Here is a 22,888-nt window from a genome sequence, read left to right on the forward strand (position 1 = left end):
ATGTTACGATGGATGAGAACGGTCAACAGGGGATGCTTACTCCTCCTAGGCACCTGATCGCAACACTGAAATTACCAGGGGTCCATGGTTGTTCCCCTGTTCTTAAATGTACTGTTTATATTTTTAAAGATCGAATACTTTTCTTTATATTCAACGTTTGTATAAATAAAAATTGAAATGAAGAATCACAACAGGGCTTCAGTAGTACTATTTGCTGATATGACAATCAGAATTGCTCGATATCAGTACAAGGAAATACATAGATATATGAAGAAGGCCGTTCAGAACACCTGAGCTATGTTTTTTCCTCCTCCATTTTCCTACAGAACACTTGTTGTCTAAATGTAAGTATGTTGGATTCTACCTAACTCCACCTAGATCTTTTTCGGTGAAGATTTTTATTGCATCCAGAAGGACAGCCTTAAATTCTATGTTAAGTAACGTGTACGAAAAAAGATTTTTTCTGAAATTGTTAACACAGAAGTCAAGGTAAATTTCTTTAATTTTTTCTCAAATAATAATTTATATTTTTCTAGGGAGAAGGGAAATGCTTTGATTTAAAAGCTTTTTTAAACCCACACCCACCTAGATCCTTTATACCTCGAATATACGCCACTAGATTTTCAATGCTTTATATGAAATTCTACAATTGTCCATGAAAAATAACTTTCCAAAACATCACTGAAATTTTCAATTTACCAATTTGGATAACAAAATTGTTACTTGCAATAAAAGATCATTTAAAAAATTCTAAAAGAACGATCGCGCTTTTGATTGGCATTCGGGAGAAATCTGGGCGTAATTGAAAAGTGAAAATTTTATCGACATGTCACATAAAATTTTATAATTTTTTTTATTTATCGGCTTCCTGTGCAACAGGAACGGAAAATATTTTCCCGAAATTGAGCTTTGATTTACTAAAAAATAACTTGAAAATTGGCCAGATCAAACATTTGGTACAAAATGGTACATTTTTGAACACGTTATTCTAAAATTCTTCTATCTCAGGGTCTTCTCTCCATGATTTTGAAACATTATTTGTGTTTATCTAATTCAAAGAAACGAATACACAATTTAAAAAAATAGAGAGAAGACCCAGAGACCACAAAAAATGTATTTTCCCCAAAAAGTCCAAATGTCTTTATGTGGTGCGTCTTTGTCCTTTTTAAATGATCAGAATAAATGTAGCGGAGATAGCCCAGTAAGTAGGACTACCTGTTCAGTGCGCTAGAAGCGAAAAGTGTTTGGTTCTAGCCTGGCATGGGGCGTTAATTTTTTTTTCATGCAAACAACCATTTATTTTGTCAGTTTCCTTTATGTCCCGATGTATTAAAATTTTGAATTTATTTCGATAAATTTTGGTTCAGTTTGGTTCTCGAACGAAATCAATTCCAATCTTCTATTCTATAATGTACATGTTCACGTATCATGCGTCTAATAGTATGCATTAAATATTTTAGGTGTTTATTTATTGTGAAACATTACTATGTTAAAGTACCCCCTAGGAAAAACGGGTATAGATGTTACAATTTCACATGGTCTTTCAAACTAAATGAAAAAAAAAACCCATAGACGTGTTTGTAAAATCTGTCCAGCTATGTTCAGCCAACCAAATCATGGACATTTTAACCATGAATGTTTCGTACAAATGATTCCTGCAGATCACACACCAAATGTGCCCATCTTCTATTATCAACAAAAGTTTATATACCAATAAATAAAAATAATATCAGAAGTTGTATCACAAAGATATGTATCAGGTTTATAAAATTTTCTTTCGCATAAATGAACATGAAAATGTATTATGTTTTAAGACGATGTTATGTATATATCATTATATGCCTAAAAAATAACATAAGGACAAATTAAGAAGATATGCATATTGATATAGACCAACATAGATATAGATAAGCCGGAAGATCATTTTAAAAAAAAGAATATTGGAAGCATTTCAAATAGCAACACATTTAAGAAAGAAGGAAAATAATACTAGTTTATCAATCATGATACGATAGTAAACTTTCTTCCTTGACTTGGGCCTAACTTGGCTGGGTTACAGAACCTATAATTGATATGTTTACATAAATGCCGTAAGTGCCGAGCATAGGCCTAATTTTGCAGCCCTTCACCGGCAATGGTGACGTCTCCATTTCTGGAGAGGGAAGTTAAACATTATACAATCAATCAATCAATCATTATAAATATTGTATGAATATTTTACCCGGTATTTAAAAAAGGAAATATTATATATAGACACTTTTTTCTACCAAAATTATAATTTCTTTCCGAGATAAGAATCTAAGAATTATTTAATCACTAAGTTCTGTTAATGTAAAAAAACAAGCTGAAATCGATCTTGAATATATAACTTTTTATAAAGTTGATATTTTTTCTTTAGAGTTACATGATGTAATTGCTCCCAGAAAGTTCGATTATTTAAAAAATCAATCTAATCAGTATATGAAGAAAAGATAATCACAGTCAATTAAACAAGAAGTCCAATAAAAAATTGAGAGCGAGCCAACACGGACCTCTTAAACGAATAGAAGAAGATCAGGTTCCATGAAGAAGTATGTATCCGTTATTCAACGTTGGAATCATGATTAACTTCGTGGTGGCTACCTGATCGTGGTATTGATTGGTTACCCTCACGAAGTCACATCCTTAACGAGTGATAAGTGGGGTTTCTAAGAAAAAAGAGAAATATAAAAAGGGTTGACTAATAAAAAAGGACAATTAGTACCCATGGAAATTCATACTTTTTGTTGGAAGTTATTTTCTCTCAAGAATGCATAAACGTACAGAAAACGTGCTTTGGTACTGATTGTAATAAAGAACATATACCAAAATATCTGGAAAAAAACTCCAGATAAGGAGCCATAGAAACTAGAGCTCCTGCTCCAATTTAAAAATATAAATAACAAACTTCTATTTTGAATACATATATAATAATTGATGCATTAAAATGTTTGCCCGGTATAATATATTATATATTCTTATAGATATGGGTAGCAACAGAAACTTAGGTTAAGCAAATATTTAACATAATCCTGCAACTTTGGTAGTAGACATTGTGCCAGTAAAAGCAGTATGCGCAAGGGTAAAATAATGCTTGATTAATTGTATATTAGTTTATGTCCCGTTCAGCAATTTTTTCTCTTATACAGAGAAGTAATCATATACCGGTAAAGGGCTTGAAAATTAATTTTTTTTACACGTCACTCAGGGCCATGGAGCATTAAAAAAAATTAAAAAATACTACCCAGGCTTATTCCACCTTAAAAAGAAAATCATGTTTAAAATCAAAAATCGCTTTTTTTCTGTACAAAATTTATATAAAATATACATATAAAAGTTCGGCTAACAAAAGTACTTTGATAATAAAAGTTACAAATGTACGTGAATATACGGAAATAACAAACAGAAAACCTCAAAGTTCTTTGAGTACAGAGTAAGATCAGAGCAAACAAGGGCCTCTAAAACATCAGACTTGTGATCTAGTTTCATCGAGGAGTGGGCATCTACTGCCGACCAATTACAACCGTGCAGCTTATCATTAATTGGAATATAACACATCCGTCGACAATGCAGTATATAAATAATGGTCTAACAATAAGTGTAAAAACGTCTGTCAGCATTTGACTAAATGATAGAACGAATTTGCTGCATCCCTGCTACGTGCATTCGTGGATACGTGCATGTATGAAGCAGTTTTTATATGATGTAATTTTAATTTGGATGCAGTGTGACAGTTAGCATACCGAGTATGTACCATGCTTTAAATCACCTACATATACGATCTATCTTACATTCTTTCTTCCTCATCTCAGACTTCTATGGTAGAACTTTTTTCAAATCACAAAAGCATGGTCTTTAGTATCAAATAAATTTTTTTTTTCTATGTGTATATTTATTAACCTTTTTGCACAAAATGCATTTGCTACTGCTAGGTTTTTAACACGTAATAATAAATATGGTTTGTTTTGATTCGATTAGAATTCAGCGTCTTGTAAAATGACATGTTGATGAAGTCTGATAATAGGTCGGTGTTAACGTGTGAACAATGTAGACATTAACTTTAAATGTTTTGAAAGTGGCCTTATAATGATGATAATAAAAAAAATACAAGCAAGAGAGCTGACATGCGTCAAATGGTTTTATTTAAAAAGAAATATCAAAATTTGCCTTTTAAAATGAATTCAGAATTAACCCAAATCTTTCTAATTCCATATATAAAACTAATGGATGCTTTTATTTTGATTCATCGCTAATTTTATTGACATGTCTATACTGAGGTCACTCTCCAAACCTAATTTCACATACATGTACTTATATTACTTTATATTTTTGGATTTTTGCTAGACTTACAGAAGTAGGAAAATGAAGAAACTTCTTACAGTTTTCCTGTTTATTCTGTTTTCTGGTAAGATCATGTTCAAAAACAAACTTATGTCTTTATTGTAAGTATTTCTTTTTACTAGTTTTCTAAGAAATTTGAGATTTATCAGTTTGAATTTGTTACGGAAAGTTTTTTAAAAGCTAGAAATAGATAGATATCATTAATCCTATTTACCATTTCATTTTAGCTCTCTTGAACCGAAGACTCAGGTGAACTTTTCTGATTAAAGGGTGTCCGACCTATGTCTGTCACATTTTCGACTTCCTCTCTAGAACCTTTGGACCAAGTTCAGCTAAATTTACCTCAAAGAATCACTGAGTGAAGGAAATTCATGTTTGTTAAAATGAATGACCACGCTTTCATTCAAGAGGAGAAAATTCGGAAATAGTGAAAGTTTGGTTGCACCTTTTAAAAATCCTAATGAACAACTGGTCGAGAAAAGTTAAAATTTAATTTCTTTATTTGAAAGCTTTATTGTTAACTCTAGATTAAAGTTCATACCATCAACCCCGATGTATGGCGGGGCCACAGGAATAGTCAGAGTTTCAATAAAAATATATGTGGTAAATGTCTTTGAAAATCTTTTCGAGAACAAGAAAGTCATGACTAGTGCTATTATTGAAATGTATATATCCTCAGGTAGTTTAGATTCAAATCTGTTCATATTTAGGGTGGGAGGGTGAGCGATAAGATTTTTTTTTTTTACATATTAGTACAAAGGAAAAACTTTAAAATTCTTCTACCTAAGAACATCAATGTCATGGAAAGTAATAATGATATCAAAGCATCATGAGGTAGAGTAAATTTAAGTTGCTACCCGTAAACTTTTCGACACTAAACTGCCTTTTTTCTAGCCGATGTTATCAGGCTAAGTATGTGGCCAATAACTTCGTAATATACTTTTTTGTTATGATTGTTAATTAGTAAATAGTGAAAAAAATAAACTCTCACATTATAAGTAGACACATTTTGACAAAAAATAAACATTTATTAATACTTCTATTTTGTCGACAGTTTCCACTGTAAAAACTTGTGATGGGGTTGAGGAAATTATCCTTCAACCTTATTTGGGGAGAAAAGTGACCTACCCAGACGATTACCCGGTGAAAACAGGATATGAAGCGTAAGAACTTTTCAATCTGTTATCAACTAGAATTTTTCATACTAGTCTTTCAAAGTATATGCAATGTCTAATGCTTTCAGAGGCAAGAACTGTTCCTGGAAAATTTCTGCACCGAATGGATATTTTGTTGCGGTTCATCCGAAATGGGTGTGTGACGCTGATGTAACTCTCGGTCTATATTATGGTATACTCTCCCTCTATCTCTCTCTCTTAAGAATTTAAAAAAAACCCAGAAATTTAGCAAAAACTTCTTAAGAGAATATATTCAAATTGGTTAAAATCTAAAAACTCTTCTTTTAATTTAATACTTATTTTTTTCCATAAGACTTTGGAAAAAAAACCATAGACCTTAGTACTCAGAATTTGTTTCTAGTTGATGTATTGTGATAAGCCTACGTCACATGAGAACTACATTTAACGAATCCATAAAACATGCACTACATGACATAAAAATATCAAAATATCTTGAGATTGAATTCTAAGCTGTTAAAGGAGATAAACAGACAGCAAAGAAATAAAAAAAATGGTGTAGAATAATTTTATGTAAAGGTATGTTAAATCAAGTACATCTGTACATGTAATTTATATGCTATGATCACAAGCCTATTTTCAATAATAGTACAAAGAAGATTTAGACTGCACAGGTTGATTTCAAGATAAGGAATATCTCAAACGAGCACATTTTTTATAAAGTATATGCACCGTTTACTCCATTAATATATCTTTGAGGATTGAATATCTAAAAATAATCATTGGTAGATGCAATTTACAGAAATAATGGATGTACATGATGTACAATAGGGATCAATTTCCGCGTCTTACACTAAAAATCAGGCAAAGAATAACAAATGAGATAATTGAAATTCACTTGAGACACTATACAATAAATGACCGTCATCCAGTGATGCAATGGGTATGAGGATGTTTAAAATCTCCCCCCAGAAATAATCATTTTTCTCAGGAAAAGTAATAAAAAATTGTTCTATACACTTTACTCTAAAAGCTTAAATGTTTCTTAAAGGTGCGACAACCTCAGCACAAAAAGACGGATGTGTCTTTTGTCCCAAAACTAACGGATACTGTAGCGACATTATACAAACTAGGTCGTCAGAGGCCCTCCTCTCCATGTTGACAGTTTCTCCCCATAGTGGAGGCGGATTCCAGTTTCGTTTTATGGCTGTGGAAAGGAAAACAAGTAGATATAAGTAAACAATAAGTATACAAGTAAATATAATTTTTGAGATGTTAATATACTATCTATACTATTTAAAGAAATCCATATTCAATGCACTCAAAATATATCCTTCCGAAAGCTAACTGAATGTAAATCATGACATGAGTGTTTAAAGTCAAGTATTTTAATTCTTTAATTTTTTTTCACAGCTTCTGCTTGCGTGAGTAGTGGTACAAGGCTGTTGGCGGAGAAGACACCAAAATTTATCATGTCCCCTAAATTCCCATCTAATTATGATAGGTAATCAAAAAAGAGTACAGAAATGACCGAATGTCACCCGACAGCTTTTTAAAAAAAAATTTAATAATATACTAAGTAATGCAATTTGCACAAAATACATTAAAAACACCTCAATGAATATTGACAATGCTTAAAATTTATGAATTAAGGGGATTTTTTTTTTCTCTTGGTGGAGGGATATTCGATTAATTTAGGGATGGATTTGAAGCAGAAGAGAAGGTATTTTCATATGCCGCCAATCCGCCAAAAAGTAAAGTCCCTATATAAAATATGAATTTCAAACAGTTTATCATTTCTATGTAAAGATGTACGTGATGATAAAGAAAAATTTGATCGAAATCTCTTACATCTTAATATATGACACATATATGCAAATATACTTTGATTGATTGATTGTATATTGTTTAACGTCCCTCTCGAGAATTTTTCACTCAAATGGAGACGCCACCACTTGCCGATGGAGAGCTACAAATTTTGTCCTATACTCAGCACTCAGAGCCATTGAGCAGGGAGTGATCTTTTTCGTGCCAGCACCTATTGCGACATCGGACCAGGGTTTATACGGTCTAATCCGAAGGACCGGTCTCCACATCCCACGATGGGATTCGAACCCGCGACGTAAGGATCAAATCCTTACTTTGCAAATCTAGAGCAGACGCTCTAACCACTGCGCCTCGCGGGCGACACAAATTTGCATTTCGTCATAAACTAGAGAAGAATCCCTCCTTAATATACAGGACATTGGCGCTACATGTACCTTTTCCACAGAAAGTAATGCCTTTTAATATTCAAGGAATATTTAATGTAGGTGTCAAATGATAATTTTAGAACAAAATTTTTACACACTGACTTCCAACTCTCCTTCCAAATTTGAGTTATACGGTAAAAGGATATCTAAAATATACTTGATTCTCTAAACGTACGTCAGTTTCAGACATATTTAAATAAGTTATTTAATCTTGCACTAGCAATAGCTGGAAGATTTTATGTATTGTTGTCTTTTTACACAAAAAGAAATCTATTTTAAATTTCAATATAGAAATAAGCCTCTCATGTTTGACAAATGTAATGTTTTCTAAAAGAAAATTTTAAAAAGTTATTTAATTGAATTGATAAAATATTTAAAATACGTAAACTGTCTTCTCGTATAATTAAAAAAATCGTCTAACTAAAACAGGCATGAGAAGCATCCCTCCTTATGATTTTGTTATTTTCAGTGATTTAAATTGTCTATGGACTGTGGAACCAGCAGTTGTAGAGAGAGATACCCATTTAGTATTTGAGTTTCGGTCCCAATATCTGGAGATGGGGTTTGATAGCTGCACTGATTTTGTGAAGATAAATGGTCTGAATGGTAAGTGATTTTTTTTGTTTTGTTGAATCATTAAAATACAACTACATTTTTATTACTTATCAAGATTACCGGTTGTATTTGCAAATATTCAATAAAACCAGAGACCATTCAAACTAAGATTGGTTTCAATGATTCCATAAGCCATTCAATAATTGGCATACCTGAATACAGTGTATAGTCTATTTTCTTGTCTAAGCTTGTTTCACCTGCCTTATATTTTAAGTAAAGCTGAAAGCTAGAGCAAAAAAAAAATGTTTCCAATAAAGTGTACATTGAAATAATAAAACGAGGTATGTCCAGTGCACGATGTTTTTTCGATATTGTTGACATCGCTGTAAAAATACCAGCCATGACAATGCTGGATAATACCTTTGTTTATCTCTCTATATATTACATTGTTTAACGATATTGAGTCCAAATCTTGTTAACATTGCCTTCCTATTTTCTGTTGTTTACATCGTTCACTTCGTCGACATTGCAATGTAGGTTGACATCAAGTCGACATTGTGTCAACATTGCCTTCTTATTTTTCTTGTTTACATCGTTCACATCGTCGACATCGCAATGTTGGTCGATATCGAGTTGACATCGTGTGAACATTGCCTTTTTTTATTTTGCTTGTTTACATCTTTCACATCGTCGACATCGCAGTTTGTTTACATTGCGATGTCATGTCAACACTTCCTTCTTATTTTTCTTATTTACTTCGCAATGTCGACGTCGACGATGTCGACATACACGATGATATCCATTCAACATTGAAATAATAACATATATACGATGTAAACGCAATATCGTATCAACATTGTTTACATTGCGATGTCGTCGTCTAAAATGTTTTCATGAATTAACAATATCAATGTAGAGGATGATAACGCGATATTGCATCAACATTTTTACATTGCAATGTTTTCATAATGAATAAAAACAAATCAAACAATCTAATCACAATGTCGTATCAATATTGTCATCATTGCAATGTCGACAATATCGAATTGATAAAGTGATCTGGACATGAATGAATAAAACCTAATAAAAACAAATTAAGTTTTAAAATAACTTTGAATGATTTCAGTTAAATCCGTAGCTTCTTTATAAGAATTTTTAAAAAGTGTAATTATTCAAAGAAAAATGTATTTTTACGTATTATTACATGCAAATTAGCTTCTGTAACATATATTCTTTTTTATCTTTAAAGTATAAAAAATCATGGTATCTAAGTAAAATTGCTTTTCCTTTCATGCACCCGTAAACAAAGCTTTTGGGGATATATAGTTTTTATCCTGTGTGTCTGTCTAGCTGTCTATCTGTATGTTTGTCCCCCAAAACTTTGCCCACAGCTTTTGCGTGAGTGGGGCTATGGATTCATATTTCACAGGTGTATTCCTTGTGACAAGACCTTTCTTTGGATACCACCAAATTTGGCCTCTTGGTCTTGACCTTGGAATTTGACCAACTTTAACAAAAACTTACTTTGGAACAGTTGTAGCAAGGTCTATCATACTTAACATGTGTATTCGTTGTGAGAAGGCCTTTCAGAGGATATAAATATTTTTTTGTTTCCTCCTTAATATTCTTGCTTTAGCCACTTAAAATCTTTAAGGACATACGCAACGTACTTTGAACTTTTGACTCTTTTTCTATGGAGTTGATGAGTTCCTTCTCTATATGGTGTTGTACATTTCTTCTAAAACAATTTTGGCTGAAAGAAACATCTAGAATATATATAAGCATTTTTTTCTTTGAATCATCAAAAAATTTCCATCAGTTGATATTTTTTAAAACCCTTAGTAATGCATGCTGATTTTTGTCTATGAACATCTAATGACACTATAATCTTGTTTACAGAATATCTTGAAAAATTATTAGTAGGTAAGGTACGTTGCGTTTTTCCTTAAACTTGGCCATAACGTTTGAACAGTTTGAACTAGGGCATTCATATTTCAAAGGTGTATTCCTTGAAGCAAGGCTTTCCTTTGTGAACCAACACTTTTAGACCTTTTGACTTTGACCTTTGGAGTGCATTTGAGAAAATTCAACTCTCGCCATAAGCTGCCATAAGGGGGCAACAGTGTTTCACTTTATTCCTTTGCTTTTCTTTTCAATTTAAAGGGGCAACAGTGCATCTTGTTTTTTAAGTAACAAATATTTGACTTTGAAATATAAAAGAATAATAAAGAATTTGAGAAAATTCAACAATACCTTCCATAAGAGCAACAGTGTTTCACAAACACATAATGTTTAATTCTTTTAAAGTGTGTCAACAACAACAGCAGCCATGTACTTTTGTTGCCCAGTTTAATTCAGACAATGCTATTTAGGTTCGTTGATAGACCATATTCTATAACATTTCTTTTGAAGAATTTTGTGAGCAGGGAGAAGACACCATATTGCAGTCTTCTTCTCCTATTCAATTGACTGGCGTAACAGCGAACGTGCGTTTCACATCTGACTTTGGCTATTCTGGTAGCGGATTTGTCTTGGCCTTTTACATTGAAAGTAAGTTGACTTGAATTTATTTTTAAAAGATCACTGAAAGACTTAGTAGAAACCGAAAATCGGTTTTTGTAACTTTCAGATTCCTAGCTACTTTTGAATCTGTCCGATTAATTTAAAATGATATAGAGAGAGGGTATACGTTTTGTCGTTAGGGAAAAACTAAAAAAAAATTTACAACTTCCTTAAGCCTTGTGAAAAAGGTAATAACAAATTAATTTGAAAAATGAAAATCACTGTGAAAAGTTATTATGACTAAATACCATTATTGAATACTTCAGACCTAATAGTGGATTTAGAATAGCAACAAAGTGAAAAGTCACAATTTTTTGTAGGACTGGGTCAAATTTTCGAGGATATTGGTTTATGGTGATTTGATTTCGTAGATAAGGAAACTTTGCGTGGTTATATAAAAGGAATTTTACATTTCGTGGTGGACTTAAATTCTCGAAAACAATGAAATTAAACCCCTACGAAAATTTGTGATTTCACAGTACAGAATGAAAATTTAAGGGCATATCCTAAGTATGTACAATTTCTAAAACGAGGTTAATTGTTGACAAACAAGTTGACTAAACAAGAATATCAACAGTTTCGTTTTAAGTCTTCATATCTTTGGTCAATACAATGACCTTATCAGTAAATACAATTTATCGTTGAGTCAAATGCTGACTGACGATTTTCATACTAATTGTTAGTCCATTTTTTTTACAATGAATTGAGGACGGATTTTCACATTTTTCCCCGATCGTGACAAAGCACACACAGTGGCTGAGGCAGGTCAGCAGGGAATGCTCACTTGTCCATGGTACCTAATCCCACCTCTGATATTTTTTGAGGTCTGCGTTTCCCTTGATCCTATTTTGTATTGTTTTATCGACTTTTAAGCTTGAATACTTTTCGATATCTCCATATATTTCATCAGATATGCGAAACATTGTCCTCTAAGGTCAAATAACAGGGCACAATGAACTATTTTACTTTAAACGTATTAGATAATTGTTGAAAATGATAATTTTCTCGTAGGATTGAATCTAAGTGTAACAAACGATGCATTATCTTAAAGAAAACATTTTCAAATCAGTCACTTGATGGAATATATGGAGATAACGTACAATATTTGAATCAATAGCTCAAACAATACAAATCAGGAGCAGAGCTAACACTGACATCTTAAACATTAAATGTGAAATCATGTGCCATGGAGAAGTTAGCAGCCCTGTCGACCTGTCACACTCGCCGTGTTCTTTTTGTAATGATCGGGAAAACGGGAAAAATGAAGAAAATTTATAAACAATGGACAAACAAATAGATGAAGACGTAAATCATATTTTTTATATTTTTATTCATCAGAGAAGGAAACGCCGTGGTCTTGTCAGCATGGAGGGACTTTCATTAACTCAACATGTGTATGTTCCCGTGGTTATAAAGGGAGAAGCTGTGAAAACGGTCATTTAATATATTAGTTTTCATACCATTGTGTTTTAACTATCAGCCATGAGAGAAACTATCAGCCATGATTACTGCCTTAAGAAATAAGAAAAAAATCAAATTAATTTATAGTAATTTTAGTATTGAATTACTTCTCAATAAATAAACATTTGATTTGCACAAATCATTATGTTTTTATTGTGATGTAAAAACTCGAAACCTAAAAAGAATACGATGACAGGGTTAAGCAGGTTTATTTAAAAAAAATATTAATACAATTTTTAATATATTTTTTCTCAAAAAATATTTTTTTAAAAACATTTATTTTCTAGCCATACTCTCTATCTCTTAATCAATGATATATTCATAAATTGTAAATGTTTTAACTATATAAATCACATAGGTTTGGAGCTATTGTAAAAATAATATTTTGGACATTGTGACCATTGGCAAAACCATAAAATACCTGTAGAGCAACTCATATCCAGAAGTGTATGTATTACACTACCCGGAGTATATTTCCTTACTTGAAAAGTTAAAAACTCCTGGAGTACATTTATTAACTTGTGTTCCTAGAGTCATTTTGTCATCAGTGAAAATAATTTTCTAACATATTTACAAAACAAGAGCCCTATAGGCCTCAAAACTTACTTCAGCCCATATGATCTTGTTTTTTAATCATTTACAAATGATATAAACTTATTTTGCGATTATGACGAGAAGCGCGCAGTTATCTCTAACGAAAAATTTTTTTTTTTTCATTTACAGAATCTTTAGAAATTCTGTACTTCAGAAGTAGCAAGTCAGTATTCCGTGAAGAAAATGAAGTATTGTTTGAATCGGAGATAACAGACAACTCAAACTTTACTGTCCAATGGTCTCGCAATGGAGTTATAATAAGTGGTATTTCGTCAAGATACTCAATAAGTTCTTCTGCAAAGGCCAATGGTACATTTCTACATCAGCTATGGATATCAAGTGTTTATGAAAGGGAGGAAGGTATAGTAATAGTTCAGTTTTTCGTTTTGAGAGACAAAAGAGAAGAAAATTTTATGTAAAAGCACTGAAGTACAATTTATTGATCTCTATATAGGAAATTGGAGCATAATGGCCTCCAACGGGGTGACAATGGTGAACAGGAGTACCATCATACGAGGTGAGAATAAAGAACAGGAAAAGTTAGAAAATGTATTTATTGGCAAAGCCGTGTTTTCTTTCAATATGAAAAATGAAAAAAAAAAAACCTTTGACAATTATAAAGATGATTAAGTTAAATGTACTTTTGGTGCCATACACTTCTTCCATTTTCTGTTTTTTGACAAATAAATTCAACAAGGTGAAGTTGTATCCCTTTTTTAAAAATTCAATGAATTTTGATTATATAAAGATCTCCTTTTCTAGTGTTTTTGTTATCCGTGGTCTGTTGTCATCTTTTACCCGGACATGACAAAGAACATACTAGTATGCAGTTAGAACATGGAATATTTACTTCTCCATTGTATATTTTGATGTTTTTAGATTGATTGCTGTTTAAAACCGAGTTCAGACATATTTTGGCAGTTTTCAGAGTTGCGTCTTTAATGTGCTGATTAATTGTCTTTTGAACAAGATAACTGTTCATTAACCTCATATTTTATCACCTAAACTCAACTTTCAATGAATTATATAAGTTCTGTTTATCAATTGCTATGAAGCCAAAGAAGCATTTGCCAATTGTTTGAAAATATTTTAAAAAGATTTATACTCCCTTCCATTACGGTCTGGCTGTAATATAACCTTTTCAGCAACATGGTCTTATTATTCTTCCTTTCGATTTTAGATTTTGAATAAAAAAGCTCTATGTATCTTTTTTTTTACTTCTTGCTTTTAAAAGGTATGAACAAGTGGGATTTTTTGTAAAAAAAAAAAATATCATTGAACATTCTCAGCGGCGGCGTTCATCACTTCATCACTGATGATCTTAAGAATGCATGTTTGATTTATTTTTACACTTTCTGGAATACCTGCATCACTAGTCAAAATACATTACGCATGTATAGTCCTAAAACGTGAGTTTTTTTCTTTAAGGCAAAAGATCATGGTTCACATGTTTAGTAATTATAAGTATCAAGTACCTTGGTTTAGTTACAGGGATTCGAAACCTGTTAAGGACATATTCTCATAATAGCCCTTTCGAACTTACATGATGATATACAAATATAATTAATATAATATTCTTTATGTTTAGTGCTCCCAAAACTTGTGCTGCAGATGATACCACAGTACAATCTCTCAATTGAAACTAAAGAAAACCTCACCCTTGAATGTGTTGTGGTGAACCCCGAATCCCTGATTAATTTGACGGATGGAAGTCTTATCTGGGTAAAAGATGGGAAGCCTTTTTTGACAGGTTATTTTACTAGTTTTTCTTTTAAAAAAGAATAAACATGACAAATATTTACATAGATACAACTAAAAAAAAATCAGGGATCTTTTTTCTCATTTATCTTTATTTTCTAAGAGTGTGCAGGAACATTTGCAAATTGATATATCTTTACCTAATATGAATGAGCGTTTACTTTATTGCAATGATTTTTTTTTAAAATTACTAAAAATGTTTAGGTTCTGGATTCACAATAAGTACAACACAAAATTCGACAATTTTAAATAAAGCATCACCAGAGATAAAAGATTCTGGAAGTTATTCTTGTTTACATTCCACCTACCCTGACCCATTAGATGTTTCCATTTACGTTAACATCACAGGACCAGGTTTGTTATTCATATTATGAAATTAAAAAGAAATACTATTTATTCAGAAAATATTTTACTTCGGTCATAGTGAGGTAGAAAAACTCCGAAATTTAATCTTTACAAAAGTAAATCTTGAATTTCTATTTCTCGGTAAGAAAAAATGTCTTTGATAAAAAAAAAAAATTTATTTGCTACAATATATAACAAGAATAAGATTACAAGAAACAGCATTTGGATTGTATGAAAAAGCAAGGATCTGTCTCTGTTTAATTTTAGGTAATTTTATAATTGAAAATAGGCTTTCTATTAATTTACAGAATCTGTGGAGATACTATTCTTCAGAATTAGTGATTCATTATCACGAGAGGGGAAATCAGTTTGGCTTGAAACAGAAATATATGACATAAGCGACCTAAGTATCCAGTGGTTTCACAATGGGAACTTGATAACCAACTCTTCATTGAGATATGAAATAAAATCATATACAACCGAAAATGGTACATTATGCAATGTGCTCAACATACCAAATGCTCTACAACAGGATGAAGGTACCCAGAATATTTTTTTTAATTGGAACAAAAGAGTGCTTATTTAACTATACCTTTACTCAGGATGACCAAAAATTCCACTGATAAGAACGAAAAATCACCTATTGTACATTGTACACCTCTGATTCTTGTGTTAAATTTTAAATTTCAAATAACTAGGTCACTGACCTATTTTTAATGCAAGTGACCCCTAGGTATTTCTCGGGAAAAAGTTTTTCACACTATGACCAATTTTTTTCGGTACACACAAAATATTACAAGCAACTAAACTCTTTCAATAATGAAATATCATAGCAATGGAACAGCGTTGCTTCATTTAAAAGAAAGGATTGGAGTTTGGACCATAAATGTGATAATTATTACAGTCCGAATTTCCCCTGTCATATTTATATTTATTCTCCATTTTTAATCGAATATTTAAAAAATCTGACTGATAAGAACTCTAAACTATTGATAGCCTCAGATAACTTTTGTTGCCCTAATTCCCATGGTATTCATATTATACAGGGTCAATGATCATATTATTAAGATATGTTGTCTCGAATGGTTTTTGTACATTTTTTTGAATATCTTTATTTCACAGCATTCAATTATTTGAAATAATTTATAAGCTTTAACACATGTAATATTTGCAAAATGATGTTTAAAAATACAGGTAACCTTTACTTTCTGTTTAATATTGCAAGAAATAAAAAAAATTGACAAAAATGGAAAATTAAATAATTTAGTCCGAATTTCCATTGCATTACCATACACTGACTTTTATTCCAGTATATTTTCTTTAAATGATAAAATATTAAATTTTCAAATTGATTTTGATTCAAAACTTGCTTATCTTATCCACTTAGAACAGTTTTTGAATAAAAATATTATACTTTATAAAATTTCCATTCGGTTTTCTAAAACCTGAGTAAACGCCATCCTTAACTTTTCTGAATTATAATGTTAATTTTTACTGACACGCAAAAGAAACGCAACAAACAGTAATCTACAATTGTTTGATTTTTTATCTTATGATTTTCAATAGCGAATAAAGTAGGGCTAAACTCACTTCTAGAACATCAGGGATTTGATAAAAATGTTAAATGTTTATTATCTTTTAACTTAATTAAGTAACATATGACTGTAAAAACACCCCCCTCCAGCCATTCAAGTAAAACTTGCAAGACTGCCCTAAACAACAATTGCAGCCATGTGCTCGGCAATTTGAAGTGAAAGTTGTGGGTCCTTTGGATGAGACCTTAAAAAAAGGGGGGGGGCGTGTCAGCGGCAGGCGTTGGCACGATAAAGATCCCTCACTGCTGAATGGCCCTGAGTGCCGAGTAAAGATCAAAATTTGAAGCCCTTCACCGGCATACGGTGACGTTTCCATATGAGTGAAACATTCTCGAGAGGGATGTTAAACAATATACAATCAATCAATCTAACTTAGAACAGTGTAGCCACCCTTGGACTTCCGGTACAAGGACTGTCCTTAATGCATAGGATACGTAAGACCCTCTTGAAGCGTGATGTAGTGAAATTTCGCATCATGCAGCAACTCTCCATCCCATTTACAGTGCAATTTTCCAGCTAGACCACTGGAAATGCATACATAAGCCATTTTCAAGTAGCCTTAGCGTCGTTGCGGGAAACAAAAGGAAACTTTATTTTTGAAATATTGCTGCATTACTTATGATGAACAGTAAAAATCCTTAAAACTCTAAGCACACTCAAACTTGACTTCCGGTTACGGTAATGAAATCTTTCAACCGTTAAATTACCGATGTTTACCAAATTGTGGATATACATAAGTTTAAGTTACAAAACCCTTTACTTTACATAGTTATTTTCCCCTAAAGTAGGGCGTTGCGTTTCTTTTGCGTGTCAGTATATAAATGTTAATTACTTATTTAGGAGATTGGAATATCACAGCATCAAATGGTAAAACAACAGAGAGTATGAGTGTTTACCTACGAGGTGAGAAAAAGAATAAGAAGAATGCGTTTGTCATTTCTAAGTCAAATGTTTAATTTATTATCCTTTTGAAAAACAACTTTTACACGGGGGATGGGGTGGATGGGAATTGGTTTGGTAGGTATGTGAAAAAGAATCACATAATAAAAAATTTAAAAAATCCTAATATAAGAAATATTTTTCCCTTTCATGATATCTCGGTAAATAAGAAATATAAATTATATAAGTGCAATAATCTTATATGATAAATTTAATCCCATTTTTATTGATTATTAATAGGTTAAAAATATTCTTTACGATTTTTTTCTTTTGTAAAGTACTTCCAAGGCTTGTGCTGTGGATGATGCCTCCAAATGATCTTTCAATTGAAAACAAGGAATCGATAAGCCTTTCATGCATTGTTACCAATCCTGAATCCTTATTTAATTTGTCTGGCGGTGGTTTATTTTGGCAGAAAGACAGCAAGAAAATATCACCAGGTATCAATTTTGCCTTTTTTTAAAAATAAAATTAAAATGACCTTTTTTCCTTATAAGGAAATATTAAGTTGTTTTAAATAAATAAAAAGAGAGAAAAGTTTTACGCCTTTGTTGATTCTTTTTTCCCGACATGTTTTTTAGTGCTGTGAAGTATAATTGATATAATAATAATTTCTGCAAAGCCGTTTGATGTTTTGTAGATTCTGGATTCAATATAACTACAACAGACACATCCACAACTTTAATGAAGTCATCAGCAGAAATCGACGATTCCGGAACTTACTCATGTTCTCACTCTGCTTATCCGGAACAAATTTCTGTCTCCATTTATATAAATATCACGGAACCAAGTACGTCAGATATTTTTATTGTAGGCTACCTCTTCTGATTTGTTCCTATATAAAAATTAAAATAGTAAAAAAATAAATAATTTAATCCTAGAAATCACTGTGAATAGACTGATCGTGATTCGGCAGGTTCCTATTCCCCTTTTCCCGTACTTCCCATCCATTGTTTGTGTTTACTATCCCTCTTTTCTTAGTCTTATTCCACATCCAAACAAGTTTCTTAGCAACATACCACACCTCACATCACGTAGTGTATGTCACATGCATCCATTGCCCAACAACACGTCATATCCGGATCTCCAAAGACACTTGAGTTGAAGGCCATAGCAAGTGTTTTCTACTTTTCACTTTAAAGATTTTGAACAAATTCGACTTCATAACAATGTTTAGATTTAAGGAAATATTCTCTGATCTCATAAATGATATTAAATTAGAGTTCCTCGTTGGCATTGTCGTAAGGTTCTTAACCCTTATTATATAATGGTTATTGCTGCACGCATACAGTAGTTGTCCAAAAAGATACCCATTTTTGTTATCTTCGTAAGTTTCCCTTGACCAGTTTTGGATCATATCTTAATTCTTGACTTTATTTTTACCTATTTCTTTCTGAAGGCCTAATTCAACTTTCATAGCCCAAATCCCCAGTATTGCCTAAAGACCCAATTTTTGTATCAGTATTTTAGTAAATTAACTAACAACTGAACCATAGGATGGTATGGGCAGAACAAATATTGTTTTAAGTGGAATCCTTTTTATTATAGACATTTTATACACGTACTTTTTCTAACCTTAAGTTGATTTTTTCTACATAATAATCCTAGTATATAGTTAAGTAAATTAAATTTACGGATTATTTTCAGATCGAATCAAGTGGTGGCGTCTACATATGAGTGAAAAATTCTCGAGAGGGACGTTAAACAACATACAATCAATCAATCAATCAGACCGAATTTTTTTACTAAGATATGTGTTCTTTGTTTAGTTCAGCCAACGGTTTTGCTGGAGATGATACCCCAAGGTGACTTTTCACTTAAATGCAAGGAAGACATCAACCTACGATGTACCGTCAAAAATTCCGAGTTTCTGATGAATTTAATCGGGGGAAGTTTTATTTGGCAGAAGAATGGAAAGAAAATTCTATCTGGTATTGTATGACAATTGTCTAAGAAATTAACATGCCTATTTGGACAGAATATAATGATAAATTTTTTTGAAAGAGGAAAACTTTTAACTTATATTGCATTTAATTTTGATTACATGTAATGAGTTACATGTAATAACATTTCTATTGTTCTTCTCTGAGTCCTTAATGAAAGCCTTATCAAATTTTCTTTCATGTTGACAATGTTCCCGACTCTCAAAGAATTAAGCTAATACACAGAGTAACATACATAATAATAGCCTTTAAAGGATGGTTAATAATGGATTAATGAAAACATAGAATTGTGTTTCTCTTAGCTTCTGGATACAATGTGACCTCAGGAAAGATGTTCACAACTCTGAGGAAGCCCTCAGCGGTGCTGGACGATTCCGGAACTTACACATGCTCACACACAGCTTCTCCAGGACCAGTGCAGGTGTCCGTTTATATTAATGTCACCAACTCTAGGTGAGTGTTGTAAAATTTTGAGCATGATTGACGACGTGATTGTGAATGCAATCTGCTGACTAAATATCATTGTTCCATGAAATGCGGTTTTCATTTTCTTAAATATTACAATTTTAATTATGATAATTACTAGGGATGGCAATTACTAGGGATGGCAATTTGTAACTGGTTAACCGATTGCTGAGTTTGCAATCGGTTAAAAAATCTCTAATCGGTTAGTCGGAAAAAATAAAAAATATATATACATTTGAACATAATTTTGTCAGAATTAATTCATTTTTGAAAAAAAAGAAATATTTGCATAAACGTTGATAAGTCTGCGTTTTCACATATCCAATTTGACTTGCAATTGGAAGTATTTATCGTTCTCCGGATTGAGATTGTAGGGTAATTGGTCATATTGTGTTTAAAGTGTTAATTACTGTTTAAACACAATGTCGTTACCCTGACTGTCCTGTATTTCTTTAATGATGAATAAATCACCGTTGACAACTGCGAATTACCATGTTTGTTTTTGCAGTTATCTATAGAATAAATTACTAAACAAACTTTGTAAATTAAGTGATGTATTTCAGACTAAACACCTTTTTTTATTATGGTGACAATTAATGCAGAATCAACGTATGTGAAATCTGAATTGGAAAAATATCAGTGATTTCTTATACATGATTCGTGCGTGCGTTATTAAATTTTTCCCCAGTCTATATTGAATTAAAATAAAATATATAAGCTTATGTTTTTTTAAAGCAAAAATGAAGACAAATACAATAATTTAATGTCTAGAATTTATCAGTCTTCTTTTATATGTGAATAGATCTACATAGGAAATAAAAATCTTCGCTAGCCAAGGGTTTCTCTCATCATAAACCCTCGGCATACGGTGTTCATAAAAGTTGGGTTAATATTTTCTCGATCGGTCGACCAATCAACATGGAACCATCAGCAATTGTTTTTTTTTGTAAATGACGACATTCGCATTCGGGATATTTCTTGACTCTTTAATCTCGGAAGTGAAAAACTATCCGTAAGATAACATGTGATTCTGTAAATAGATATGGTGTCATCTAATATATTGAAACTCCCGAGTTGTACTATAAATAATAAATAAACATAACTCTATTATTGCTTCTTAATTATTCTTGAAAAAACTTTGATTTAGATTTTAAACACGCGTCGTTATTTCTGTCGATGGCGCAATCTGTGCGTTCCTGATTTAATTCGAGACCACTTGACGAAAACAATCCTGTCTTTTGACTGCACCGTATGCCAAGAGTTTATGAGGAGAGTAGCATTTCAGAAACCTTTGGCTAGCGAAGATGAGGAAAAAAGAGTTAAAGTACATTACGAAAAATGCGTATTTTGATACGATTAACCGGTTAATCGGCGGAACGCACGTATTGCGGTTAATCGATTAGCAATTCTGCAATCGATTGCCATCCGTAATAATTACTAATTGTTTAATTTTTTATGGGTCTTAGTTTATTTTAATATTTTCTAGCTGTAAACTATCCACTTTTTCCATATTGATATTTTCCATATTTTTTCCCATTTCGATATACATTATTACAGATAACACTTGCATAGGTGGTGAAAAAGGGAATGTAAAATCCAGATGGATGAAAGATGCTATCTCCAACTATCTTAAAGATAAAATCAAGTTAGACAGAGAAATAAGAGAAAAGGCAGAGGAAGGAAAACTAGATATAGAGAAAAGAAAGCAGAAAATGGAAATGGAAATGTTCAAAATAGAAAAGGAGGAAAGCACTGAATTGCTAAAACTGCTGACACTGTTAACCAAAGTCCAAAAAGACAATTGACTCAATTTATTATCGAGGGTTCGTCATGGCCAGAATTCATCGTAATTCCGTAAATCCCTCACCATTGAATCCTGAATGAAATTTATAAGATACTTGTAACTTACTTATACAGTATTTTCAGATATCATTGCTATGTGTCTTCAATATAAAACTTGATGTACTATTAAATTGTAAAGCTTTTCTACTAAAGTGTCGTTTAAAGTTATCATTATGCAAATATTAAACTAAGACATGCAGTCAGTTTAAAAGTAAAAGGGCTTAGATGAAAGTATTTTTTTAACCTCTTTTATGCGATATAACATAACATGTGGAAGTTTACGTTTTATAATCTGTAAAAACGGTTTATAAATAAGCTATATATTATATCGTTATGTTATGTTTTATCGTTTAACAGAGGTTAAAATAAGCTTCATTCCTTACAATTTAATTTCAGTGTTGACAATAAGACATTCAATTTTTCCTCCAAAAATGGCTTCTTATTGAGCTTATTTTATAAGTAACGTTAAGCGGAGCAATTTGTGACGTATAGGCATCTCATGTTTCATGATATAAACTAAATCTTTTCACCAATCAAATTTCGTGTTACAACTAAAATTAAGTTATTATAAAATAAACTAGAAGTAATGTGAACAATGAGCTCAGTAAATGAATTCACTAATTGAATTCACTAGTTCACTGAAAAAACCAAAACATCAGCGTTCTTATCACTTAAAAGCCTAGAAGATTGTAATGATATTCGAAACTGTTAAATGTAATTCAATGTCTGTTTTCAGTATTGCGCCTGAGAGATATGTCTCCCACTCAAAAACGTAACTTTACAACATCATTAACATCTGCTTCCTCAATAAAAATGAAACTCGTAAATTTTTCTATTTTGCTATAGGTCCGCTACAAAATTACATTCTGGATATATACCCTGAGGCTGATGTTATAAAAATGGTAGGGTTACTCATTGACATGCTCCAAAATTACTATTCTACCACGGTTATTGAAAACTTCAAAGGAAGCCGCCGGACATTATTCTCCAATAAATCACGAACGTCATCAAAAAATTATCAGATCAGAAACACGTATCAAATCTGAACAATTCAAATGCATGTTTGGCTGTAGAATGAAATACTT

At 31.8% G+C, this 22,888-nt stretch overlaps 1 protein-coding gene across 1 annotated transcript; it reads left to right on the plus strand.

Annotated features, from left to right (window-relative positions):
* Positions 1–334: 334 nt before the first annotated feature.
* Positions 335–21,766, plus strand: LOC134269341 (hemicentin-1-like). Its single transcript, XM_062751541.1, has 20 exons — positions 335–489; positions 4,363–4,423; positions 5,414–5,522; positions 5,603–5,706; positions 6,544–6,717; positions 6,906–6,996; positions 8,214–8,350; positions 10,712–10,849; positions 12,200–12,295; positions 13,046–13,276; positions 13,371–13,433; positions 14,505–14,666; positions 14,879–15,028; positions 15,328–15,558; positions 17,455–17,517; positions 17,832–17,993; positions 18,194–18,343; positions 19,323–19,484; positions 19,799–19,949; positions 21,562–21,766. Exons 2-20 carry the CDS (start codon positions 4,381–4,383, stop codon positions 21,764–21,766), a joined length of 2,622 nt encoding a protein of 873 aa, XP_062607525.1. The 5' UTR covers positions 335–489; positions 4,363–4,380.
* Positions 21,767–22,888: the final 1,122 nt, after the last annotated feature.

Source organism: Saccostrea cucullata, unplaced genomic scaffold (genome assembly GCF_032062105.1).
Source record: "Saccostrea cucullata isolate Sc308-1 unplaced genomic scaffold, CSIRO_AGI_Scuc_v1 ctg16643, whole genome shotgun sequence".
In the NCBI taxonomy this organism is placed as follows: domain Eukaryota; kingdom Metazoa; phylum Mollusca; class Bivalvia; order Ostreida; family Ostreidae; genus Saccostrea; species Saccostrea cuccullata.

Coding starts and splice junctions, on each gene's coding strand:
- LOC134269341 (XM_062751541.1), top strand. CDS start 4,381: ATGAAGAAACTTCTTACAGTTTTCCTGTTTATTCTGTTTTCTG. Junction 5,523..5,602: donor GTGAAAACAGGATATGAAGC/GTAAGAACTTTT, acceptor TAATGCTTTCAG/AGGCAAGAACTGTTCCTGGA. Junction 12,296..13,045: donor AGGGAGAAGCTGTGAAAACG/GTCATTTAATAT, acceptor TTTCATTTACAG/AATCTTTAGAAATTCTGTAC.